An 11,499-nucleotide genomic window follows, 5' to 3' on the forward strand; every position below is an offset into this window, starting at 1 on the left:
GTGTCTTCCTCATCAACCCAATTCTTCTTTTCTCACTTTGATTTGTATACATTTTAAAAAAAAATCATAATGTTTTACGTGCAAATAAAAGTTTGTGTTCTTATTTTTCATAAAGACAACAAAAATTATCGCATAAAATTGTGATGTTTTAGATGAGATATTCATTTGCTTGTACTCTGGTATGGACCCGGCCTAGTCTAGTCTCTAATCTCTTAGCCTTTTTGGTCATTTTCCAAAGCTACAACTTATAAGTAGTTGGCCGATGCTGTCACCACGGTAAAAGAAACACGCACAACAGTCAAAATGTCAAGGTTCAAATAGATTAATTAAGAGAAGACAGCTCACATAATGACTTGCACACTGAGCTCATGAAAATATACACACGTTTTATCCTCTGTTACTCTTTCTTTCTGTAACTTGCAAGTCACAATAGAAACTCTAGTAAACCGAAAATTTCTTTTTTCAATTTGGATATAGATCTTAATTAACTGAGGAAACCCAAGTTTAGTTTGCATTTATGATTTTAACCAGAGAATCTGATTAAATTTACAATTGCTTCATAGTAGTTAATACATTCGGATCTCGTATTAATAATAATGTTATTAACTCAAGAGGGGTAAAAAAGAGAAGTGGAAACAAAAACGCAATGCGTGTTTGATGACTTTCCCTTTGTTCCTTCTCTCTGACTAAATCGCATCCTCACTTTCTCTCTTCTTCTGCCGCCACCACCACCACCACCACTGTTATACGCGCCTCCGCCTCCGTCTCAATCGCCGCCATCGTTCCACATCCTCCTCTAGATTCCTAGGGTTTCCACCACCGCTTCTCCATCCACCTGGTTTGTTTTTTTTCCCTCCGAGCTGGATTCTCTGCTCTCGCGCCGCTGGTTCAGCGGCTTTGTTGATTGATTCGATTCTAATCGATCTCCGATCCTCGCCCCAATCGTAACAATAACTCTAGGGCCGAGCGATTCGATTTTGAGGGATTTGGGGTGTTTGATTCTTCTCTGGTGTGTTCTCCGATTTGGATGGCATTGGGAGACTTAATGGTATCTCGGTTCTCGCAATCCTCAGTTTCTCTGGCTTCCAGTCACCGCTACGACGACGACTGTGTCTCCTCCAGTCACGGTGATTCCTCGCGGAGGAAAGATTCCGATGCTACGAGTAGTATCTACGGAAATGGTACGGCGGAGCGAGCCTCCGCTACCAGCATGGCGTACTTGCCGCAGACTATCGTCCTCCGGGAGCTTAGGCACGACGCGTCCGAGGCGTCTGCGCTCTTGGGGACTTCCGAGGGGATTGTGTTGGCTCCTAAATGGCGGCTTAAAGAGCGAGTAAGTTTGTGATGGGACTTTGTTTTAGATTTTGGATTGATCGTAGTGCAGTTGAGGATGAAAGAGGAGCATAGGGCAACTACATTCTCTAGAATGTTTGTAAAACAATCTGCTATTTTGTTTACCTACTAGGTTGGGTGATGTTAACCGATGAAGTTTTTATTTTGGAGACGGAAAGTTAAAAAATTGGCAACATGATACACGTTTTCACTAGAGTTCCAATGTCTCCTTGGAAAAAAAATATAATTTTTCCCAGCATAAGCTGAATCAGGCATTTATTGGATATGTTTGCTAGGTGATTTCTTGCTAATCTCATGTTGTTTTCTGGCTTTTATTCTTTGTCTTTGCAGATGAAAACAGGATGTGTAGCTCTAGTTCTGTGTTTAAACATTACTGTTGATCCGCCGGATGTTATAAAGATATCTCCTTGTGCAAGAATCGAGGCTTGGATAGGTTGAGCCCCTATTACACTCCTTCTTTTGTGTGTCTATACTTTGTCGTTGTCGCGACAATCAATTTTCATTCTCTTTTATTTGATGGCAGACCCATTTTCCATGGCGCCGCCAAAAGCTCTCGAGACTATTGGACAAAACTTGAGCACTCAGTATGAAAGATGGCAACCAAGGGTGAATATTTGTTGCCCTGCACCCTATCGTTATTGTTTTGTTAATTTGCGTTTTTCATGTTTATATTGTTATCTCTCTCAGGCTCGATATAAGGTTCAGTTAGATCCGACGGTAGACGAAGTCAGGAAGCTGTGCTTGACTTGTCGGAAATATGCAAAGACCGAGAGGGTTCTATTCCATTATAATGGGCATGGTGTGCCAAAGCCTACAGCTAATGGGGAAATTTGGGTATTCAACAAGGTCTGGTCTTGCTAGCTTTTCTGTTATCTACGATGTTCTTCTTCCTTTTCCTCTTTTACCGCGTCCTGACTGATCCTGTATTTGAGCAGAGTTATACGCAGTACATTCCATTGCCAATCAGTGATCTTGATTCCTGGTTGAAGACACCGTCCATCTATGTTTTTGACTGCTCTGCTGCTAGGATGATTCTTAATGCGTTTGCTGAGGTAAAGGAAATAACCACTTTCCTCAAGTTACACATCCTTCTGTCAAGTTTAAGACTTGATTCTGCAATGGGCGTTCCATAAATTGATGAAATTCATTTGTTCCTTTTGACAGCTTCATGATTGGGGTTCGTCTGGTTCCTCTGGATCCACAAGGGATTGTATTCTACTTGCTGCTTGTGACGTACATGAGACACTTCCTCAGAGCGTTGAATTTCCAGCTGATGTTTTTACTGCTTGCCTCACGACACCCATTAAAATGGCGTTAAAATGGTAAGTCCTATATTCACCTCTGATTGTTTTTGCGTACTCAGATGTCATGTTTTCCTCCTACAGTACGTTCTTGTAGTTCCATCAAGCTACTTTATATAATCTTAGTTAGCATTTTTTTTGCGGTTTGATTTATGCCCGTTTAGAATTGCTAGTTCAGTTTACCTGCAATTCTTACAAGAAGCGTTCCATTGCAGGTTCTGCAGGCGTTCTCTTCTAAAAGAAATAATCGATGAATCACTTATTGACAGAATTCCCGGCCGCCAAAATGACCGTAAGACATTGTTAGGGGAGTTGAATTGGATCTTCACAGCAGTGACGGATACAATTGCATGGAATGTGCTTCCTCATGGTATTGCTCCAAACTTTTCACATGATGTATTAGCGCCAAATCTCTTAATGACTTGTTTGCATTTCTGTATTCCTCATGAATGTTACTTTTACCCTGCAGAACTTTTCCAGAGATTATTCAGACAGGATTTGTTGGTCGCTAGCCTTTTCCGAAATTTCTTACTTGCTGAGAGAATAATGCGGTCCGCAAATTGTAATCCAATATCTCACCCTATGCTACCTCCTACGCATCAACATCATATGTGGTATTCAAGAAGATCCCTATTTTTCTGTTAGATAAAATGTTATGTGTCTTGATTTCTCTCAGCTAGTTGTTGCATGCTTTTCAGGGATGCATGGGATATGGCTGCTGAAATCTGCCTTTCGCACCTTCCCCAACTTGTTCTGGACCCAAACGCAGAGTTCCAGCCAAGTCCATTTTTTACTGAGCAATTAACAGCTTTTGAGGTGTGGCTTGATCATGGATCTGAGCATAAGAAGCCACCGGAGCAATTGCCTGTTGTTCTTCAGGTGCAACCTAAATTTCTATATTCATTTCTATTTATATTTTCGTCTGCGAGGGAGAGAAAACCATATTTATTTATCATTTTCGCATGGGGTTTCGTGTGGATTTTACTTAAAGGAATATTATTTGGCTCCCTTCTGGAGGTTCCATCATAGAACTGTTTGCATATTTCTTTCGTAGCGTATTTATAGACTCTGGTTTTCTTCAGGTGTTACTTAGCCAATGCCATCGGTTTCGTGCTCTTGTACTTCTTGGAAGATTTCTTGATATGGGTTCATGGGCCGTGGATCTGGTATTGCTTTAAACTTGAACCCCCTTTCCCTTTGGCTTACACATAGTTTCTTCAGGTTATATGTCTTTAACTTGAATTGAATATTCTTCTAGGCTTTGTCTGTTGGAATATTCCCATATGTGCTGAAGCTTCTGCAAACAACAACAAATGAGCTAAGACAGATCCTTGTTTTCATATGGACAAAAATTCTGGCACTTGATAAGGTAATTTCGTCTTTTGTGTTCCATGAGCTAACGATGGTAGTTTTTCATGCATCTGCTTGTTGTTTTACAAATTTGGGCTAGTTCCTATGGTGACTCTTCTTGTGCATCTATTGAGAGTGACTTTAATGGAACTCTTATGTTTTCCATCTCGTTATTTTGAGATGAATGCTAAATGGCACAAATCTACCATCTAATATATTCTGAATATTATATAATTAATATCATATCTATGGACATCAAATTAATCTCCGGCCACCGCACTTTCGTGCTGCTTAAGCCTTCTCGTCTCAGTCTTTGAATTATTAACATTGACTGGTTTCTCTTTGTTTCAGTCATGTCAAATTGACCTTGTGAAGGATGGGGGGCATACATATTTCATAAGATTTCTAGATAGCTCGGGTGCATTTCCAGAACAACGAGCTATGGCTGCTTTTGTTCTGGCTGTCATAGTGGACGGACACCGACGAGGCCAGGAAGCATGTCTTGAAGCAAATTTGATTGGTGTTTGTCTGGGGCACCTTGAAGCATCGATACCAAGTGATCCACAGCCAGAACCATTGTTTTTACAATGGCTTTGTCTTTGTCTTGGAAAGTTGTGGGAAGATTTTATGGAGGCCCAAATAATGGGCAGGGAGGCAAATGCTTTTCAAAAATTGGCACCTCTGGTTTCCGAGCCCCAACCTGAGGTGAAGCCTAGATTTCTTCATATTATCCTTCTTTTAGTAGTGTAGTTGCTGACCATAACAATCCCTTGCAGGTAAGGGCTGCTGCTGTTTTTGCCCTGGGTACCTTAGTTGATATTGGGTTTGACTCTAGTAAAAGTGTTGTGGACGATGAATTTGATGATGATGAAAAGATTAGAGCAGAAGAAGCTATCATTAAAAGTCTCTTAGATGTTGTCTCAGATGGGAGTCCACTTGTCCGGGCAGAGGTTGCTGTAGGTACGCAAAGCATGCAACTCTTGAACATTCATGATCTTTGGACTATGGGTACCTAAATAGTTATTTAACTTCAAAGCTAAAATATTCTAACCTAATGAGATTATTTTAAATTAGATACGTCTCTCCTACCTTTTATTTATTGATTTACCTTTTACTGAATTTGAATAACTCCAATTTACATAGGCATCTAATTTTTTTGTTGCGTTAGCTAGAGAGCCTGATAGTTTCTAACTCAATACAACCTCGAAACCATATTGTTCTTCGCTTAGAAAGTTCATATATAATTTTGTGCAATTTCCAATGTCTTTTTCATTCTGCATGTACATCTTGAAGCGAGCTTGCTTACTTTTATTTCTTTCCTATTTGATCCCCAAGTCTTATCTCTTGTTAATGTTTCTACAGCTCTTGCACGTTTTGCCTTCGGCCACAAACAGCACCTAAAGTCAGCCGCATCTTCATATTGCAAGCCTCAGTCAAGTTCTTTGCTTACTTCGCTCCCTTCAATAGCTAAACTCCATGATGCTGGGAATGCAAAACTTGTTTCTTTACACATGAGTCCTCTGACTAGAGCTAGCACTGATAGCCAACCAGTGGCTCGTGAGGCCAAGATCTCAAGCAGCCCTCTTGGCTCGGCTGGGCTGATGAATGGATCTCCATTATCTGATGATTCTTCGTTACATTCTGATTCTGGAATCATGCTTGACAGTGTCAGCAATGGAGCTGGCCATCACCAAAGACTATTGGACAATGCTGTTTATTCGCAGTGCATTCGAGCTATGTTTGCCTTAGCTAGAGACCCATCTCCACGTATTGCAAGTCTCGGGCGGCGTGTGCTTTCTATCATTGGAATCGAACAAGTTGTTGCGAAATCCTCGAAGCCCACTGGCCGACTAGGGGAAGCCGCAACGACATCTAACACTCCTCTTACTGGCCTAGCTCGTTCATCCTCATGGTTTGATATGCATGCAGGTAGCTGTTCATGGAGTGAAATTTCTGAAAGTTGTGCTTAATTCAGGAAATTGTCCTTTATTGAGTGTTTGTAAATTTGATCTTGCACTGTTGTTGACGACAGGTAATCTGCCCTTAAGTTTTAGGACTCCTCCGGTCAGCCCTCCTAGAACAAACTATCTACTGAGGAGAGTTTGTTCGCTAGAGTTCAAACCTCATCTGTTGGGTTCACCAGACTCAGGATTGGCTGATCCGCCTTTAGGCGTCAGTGGATCTGAAAGGAGTTTGCTCCCATTATCAACTATCTACAGCTGGAGCTGTGGCCACTTTTCTAAACCGCTTCTTGGTGGGACGGATGCTAGTCAAGAGATAGTTACCAAAAGAGAAGAGAAAGAAAAATTCGCACTCGAGCATATTGCAAAATGCCAGCACTCCTGTAAATAGTTTGTCTTTTTATCTCTGGTTTGTTCTATACCTGCACTACTCACTTGAACTTAACTACAATATTTTTACCTTGACCAGCTATTAGCAAGCTCAGCAATAATCCTATTGCCAACTGGGATACGAGGTTTGAATCGGGAACAAAGACAGCTCTCCTTCACCCTTTCTCTCCTATTGTAGTTGCTGCGGATGAGAATGAACGGATCAGGTAAGCTAAAATCTGCATCTTATATCAGTTTCTTGCGTTCAGGTTTACCTATTAGCCAGAGTACTGTCTAGTTACCTCAAAACAAAAGGTGTTCGCTTTTGAAGCTAGATCTAATTGATTAGATCTCTCTGTCTAGCATAATCATTTAGAAAAGCTTCCCTTTAAAACTGTTCTTAAAGTTTGATCTTCTTCGTGACTTTTTAGTTTATTTTATTGAGATGCATCTACGCCACTAAGTACTTGACTGTATTTTCCTCTCAGAGTCTGGAACTATGAGGAAGCAACTCTTCTCAATGGCTTTGACAATCATGATTTTCCTGACAAAGGAATTTCAAAGCTCTGCCTCATCAATGAACTTGACGACTCTTTTCTACTTGTTGCATCATGTAATATTCATAACTCTTGCCACTGTTTGCGAATTGATTGATTATAGCTGCTGAGAAATGGTACTTATGTTTACACGATCTTCTGGAAATATGGGTAGGTGATGGCTCGGTCCGAATATGGAAAAACTATGCAACGAAGGGTAAACAAAAGCTTGTTACGGGGTTTTCTTCAATTCAGGGCCACAAGCCCAGTGCACGTGACTTGAACGCTGTTGTGGACTGGCAACAACAGTCTGGCTACCTGGTTTGTAATTACTTTTTTCAAGCTTTGCTGTGTTTCATTTGATTGAAGCCTTGAAGTTATGAAAACCTGTTTATGTTATTTATGAATTCTGGTATTTAACAGTATGCTTCTGGGGAGGTGTCAACAGTCGCACTTTGGGACCTGGAGAAAGAACAGCTTCTCAGATCTATTCCCTCTGAGTCAGAGTGCGGAGTTACAGCACTTGTAAGTCTACATGACCTTCTTATCTATAACATAGAAACATTCTAGAGTGTCATGATTTGTTACCGGTCGGTTATGATCGATTAAACGGATTTAATTACAGTTCATTGGTTGCCTGTTGATTGTTTGTTGGCTGATCTTTGATTATTATTTAAAAACTGACATTATGTGGGTTTGTTGATTCTTAGCAAATGACATTGGTTGTTCAAACTTAAAATGAGCAGGAAGAAACTAAAAATACATCTGTATAGTCTATGTGTATAAAACGTGGGAATTTTGCTTACTTAATGTTGTCTTTGTAGTCGGCTTCTCAAGTGCACGGGGGTCAACTTGCTGCTGGTTTCGCTGATGGATCTTTGAGACTCTATGATATTCGGTCACCTGAACCGTAAGTTGCTTTATAGTTTATTCCTGAACTGCAAATTTACACAAGAACTCCTCCATTATACAAAAATAACTGAATACATCATTTGATATAATTTTTCCTATTGAAGGCTTGTCTGTGCGACTCGGCCTCATCAGAAAGTTGAAAGAGTGGTTGGACTCAGTTTTCAGCCTGGGCTTGATCTCGCAAAGGTTGGAAGCCAAAACTTTTCTCTGAACTCTCAGCTTTCACACCCTTTTTGAGACTCTATGATAGAGTAATTTTACAGTTTGGTTTTAAAAATAAATTTTGGTTCCGCTCTGAGTTGAACGTTTGGTTTCCATTTTGAAGGGTTACGATATCTGGTCTTTTTATTTTCAGGTGGTGAGTGCATCACAGGCCGGTGACATACAGTTCCTTGACCTCAGAACAACAAAGGACACATACCTGACGATTGATGCACACAGGGGTTCACTCACGGCCTTAGCTGTTCACAGACACGCTCCAATCATCGCGAGCGGATCTGCAAAACAGCTGATTAAAGTGTTTAGCCTTCAGGGAGAACAACTAGGGATAATCCGCTACTACCCGTCCTTCATGGCACAGAAGATCGGTTCAGTGAGCTGCCTCGCTTTTCATCCGTACCAGGTTCTGCTTGCAGCTGGAGCTGCGGACTCATTCGTCTCTGTATACACCCATGACAACTCACAAGCAAGGTGAGTCGCACACCGTAAGTCAAAATGTTGCATCGCTCTTGTGATAAAGAAAGGTCCAGTCCTGGTCGGGGGTAAAGTGGTTTATAGTTATTCGTTAGCCTCCGTTGAAGTTTAGAAAGGAGATCTAAGTTAACAACTGATGAAGGAGGAGGCTTCTCCAAATAAGTTCTCTATCTCTTCCTATGCCAACTCAAGTAAATGGTATCTGTAAATAGTTTCACTGTTTCGTAATTTGTTTTTTATTTAGCATGTTTCATTGGGTGTGTGCTTTCTTTCCTTTCTATTAAAATCTTAAAAGTCTTTTCCGTTTCACAATTTGTTTCAAAATGTTAAAAAGTAATTGTGGAAAAAAAAAAGTTTGCTTTCGTGATATTATTAGAAGGATTAGTATATTGAAAAGTTGTGTGTTTGTTTAATCAAGTTGGAGTTCGGAAATAGGCAAATCACTTCGCGTTTTCACGCTATTCATCAACGTTTGGTGTATGCCATTTGTCCATTTTATTTGAAGCGATCATTGAAAGGTCTAACCACAAAATGCAACTATATCTTCCTTTCTTTATCCTGCATGACATGGTAGATGGAGCAGATTGTTATCAATTGTGGAACGAGAGCAACTCCGTCCATGGAATGGGGGTGCTCTCATTCTTGGTCACATTTATGATCTAAATAAGAGATATTTTGGTAACCCACTTAAAAAATGTTTTTGGTAGCTCTATATGTAAAAAATTTGAATTATCATTTTGGTTTATCGAAATCTTTGAAACCAAGCAAACACAGGACTTTGATTTTTTTTTTCAACTACAGTAAAAACAAAATAAATTCAGTTTATCAAAGTAAAAATAATGGAAAGTTTTGATACTAAAGTAAAAAAAATGGAAATTCATAGACAAACCAACCATTGGTTTTCATCTCGTTAGGACTTGTAACAAGAGCGGAAGGGAATACAAAAACCGACATCCTGTCTGTTTTATTCTCTATATATAAATCTTTGTTCTTTCTTGGATAAGAAGTATAATAGATACAGATGTATGATCAGCTGCTATATTCTGCTTTGATCCCGTCAATGTCGTCCCCGGAAAAGAGAACTAGTAAGAAGAAGAAGAAGGAGCCGTCGCCGAATCCGTCACTCCCGGATGATTTCCTATTGAGCTGCTTCGCCCGCATCTCAACGTTGTACTATCCATCTCTCTCCCTCGTCTCCAAAAGCTTTCGATCTCTCCTTACTTCACCGGAGCTTTACAAGGTACGTTCACTCTCGGACCACACAGAATGTTGTCTTTACGTGTGCATACAATTCTTTTCCGACCTGGGTCCTACCTGGTACACCCTATGCCGGAAACCTGACCAAACCAAGTCATCATCATCATCAAGTGAGTATGTTTTGGCTAAAGTCCCAATACTAAATTCTCCTCGTGCGTCCTTTACAGGTCTCGTGTCGGTTGGTCCTAATATCTACAACATTAATAGCGGACCGGTCTCGATACTAAATTGCCGGTCTCACACATGGAGCGAGGGTCCAAAAGCATGCGTGATGATCTCTATTCACTTTCTGCTAGCGTCCTTGATGAAATGATATATGTAGTAGGTCGTTCCAGAGATTGCAAGAACAAAAGCCCTTTTTTCAAAAAAAAAGAAAAAGAAGTCGTTACACGTGTTCGACACAGAAACTCAAACTTGGGATCCTGTAACCATTGGACTAAAAGACGGATTCTACAACGAATCTATTGACGGAAAGTTCCTCGTAGTGGCGAGTAACAAAGAGGTGGTTATTTACGATCCTAAGAAAGTTAGATGGGACGTGGTCAGAATCAGATCAAGGATGGATTGTAATAGGGATTTATCTGCTTACTGCGAAATAGACAACGTCCTGTACGCTGCTTGGGGGGGGGGGGGGGGGGGGGGGGAGAGTTCAGATGGTACGACGCGAAGGGATATATAGGAAGGTGGAGAGAGTTGGAGGGCTTGGTAGGACTTCCCGAGCTCACTAGTGAATCTTGTGTTAGATTGGCTGATCATGGAGGAAAGATGGCGGTTTTGGTGAGCCAAAACCTGTCTTTTTATAGTCGTTTCTCGCATAAGAAGGTGATTTGGTGTGGGGAGATTTCACTTGAAAGGCGCAACGGTGGTTGTGAAATTTGGGGAAAAGTTGAGTGGTTTGATATGTGCTTACGGTCCCTGCAGGATGTCATGTAGTGAAGGTTCTTGGTGTTACTGTGTGATGACTGATGACTGAACTTTTGTGAACGTGGGTGGTTTATGCATGCAACTATGACGAATGTACTTTTGTCTTTTAATTTTAAATCAATTTTGATGTTTTTTTATTGTTAAGCTTGTTTTCTTGAACCAAATTAAGCACACTTAAAATTTCTTCATTTTTTTCCATGATCAATAAAATACATGAATCATTTATTTCTAAAATAACTAATTTATTTATTTTGATTATATTTTTGGTTTTAGGAAAATTAAAATAATAAACATGATAAAATAAAAATTAATATTAGCAAATAATTTTCCAATATTAAATCACTATATCATGATAAAAATTAGAAAAAATTTAATATTTCCTGAACACAACTAGAATACCAATATTTTGTTTCAGAAAATATATATCAATTATATAAAAATTATTACATTATAAACATCTTATAAATTATCTTCAATTTGGAGTAGTATAATATTTGCTATAAAATTATAATCATCTTCACAAATTATTTAATTATAGATTTTATTTTTTATTTATAGAATTTTTATTAAATTGTTTTTATCGATAAATAGGTTTAAACGGGTATAATTTTATTTAATGAGTAGTACATAAACAGATCATGGGCTGGCACTTTATACTAGACCCGTTTATGTAAGTGGGCTTTAGGCCCATTTGTACATGTCCTTACGAGTGAGAGTGACGATATTTTTTCATTGGCGTCAACGGTTGCTTATTGGTTTACGGGGAAAATTATCGTAAATACCCCTGAACTTTTAAAAGCATCTAAAAAATCCCTCAACCTTTACAAATTCATTAAAAAAAAC

The 11,499-nt window shown here is 39.6% G+C and overlaps 1 protein-coding gene and 1 pseudogene across 1 annotated transcript; both read left to right on the forward strand.

Moving 5' to 3' along the window:
- The first annotated feature begins 643 nt into the window (after positions 1–643).
- Positions 644–8,844, forward strand: LOC111213360 (regulatory-associated protein of TOR 1-like). The gene is made up of 22 exons (XM_022715100.2): positions 644–1,333; positions 1,684–1,786; positions 1,877–1,959; positions 2,041–2,199; positions 2,289–2,405; positions 2,518–2,675; positions 2,870–3,024; positions 3,124–3,268; positions 3,353–3,533; positions 3,737–3,820; positions 3,913–4,023; positions 4,356–4,709; positions 4,781–4,964; positions 5,367–5,933; positions 6,037–6,348; positions 6,435–6,561; positions 6,823–6,947; positions 7,046–7,191; positions 7,294–7,395; positions 7,695–7,780; positions 7,887–7,968; positions 8,138–8,844. The coding sequence occupies exons 1-22, from the start codon at positions 1,028–1,030 to the stop codon at positions 8,474–8,476; spliced, it is 4,026 nt and encodes a 1,341-aa protein (XP_022570821.2). The 5' UTR covers positions 644–1,027; the 3' UTR covers positions 8,477–8,844.
- A 227-nt stretch (positions 8,845–9,071) lies between these two features.
- On the forward strand, positions 9,072–10,376 carry LOC111214133 (annotated as a pseudogene).
- Positions 10,377–11,499: the final 1,123 nt, after the last annotated feature.

The sequence above is a fragment of the Brassica napus genome, chromosome A3, assembly GCF_020379485.1.
Source record: "Brassica napus cultivar Da-Ae chromosome A3, Da-Ae, whole genome shotgun sequence".
Lineage (NCBI taxonomy): Eukaryota > Viridiplantae > Streptophyta > Magnoliopsida > Brassicales > Brassicaceae > Brassica > Brassica napus.

Excerpts from the sequence above, each read along its gene's own strand:
- LOC111213360 (XM_022715100.2), top strand. The coding sequence starts at position 1,028 with ATGGCATTGGGAGACTTAATGGTATCTCGGTTCTCGCAATCCTCAGTT. Across the intron at positions 2,676-2,869 it reads ATTAAAATGGCGTTAAAATG|GTTCTGCAGGCGTTCTCTTC; the intron begins GTAAGTCCTATA and ends GTTCCATTGCAG. Across the intron at positions 7,192-7,293 it reads AACAACAGTCTGGCTACCTG|TATGCTTCTGGGGAGGTGTC; the intron begins GTTTGTAATTAC and ends GGTATTTAACAG.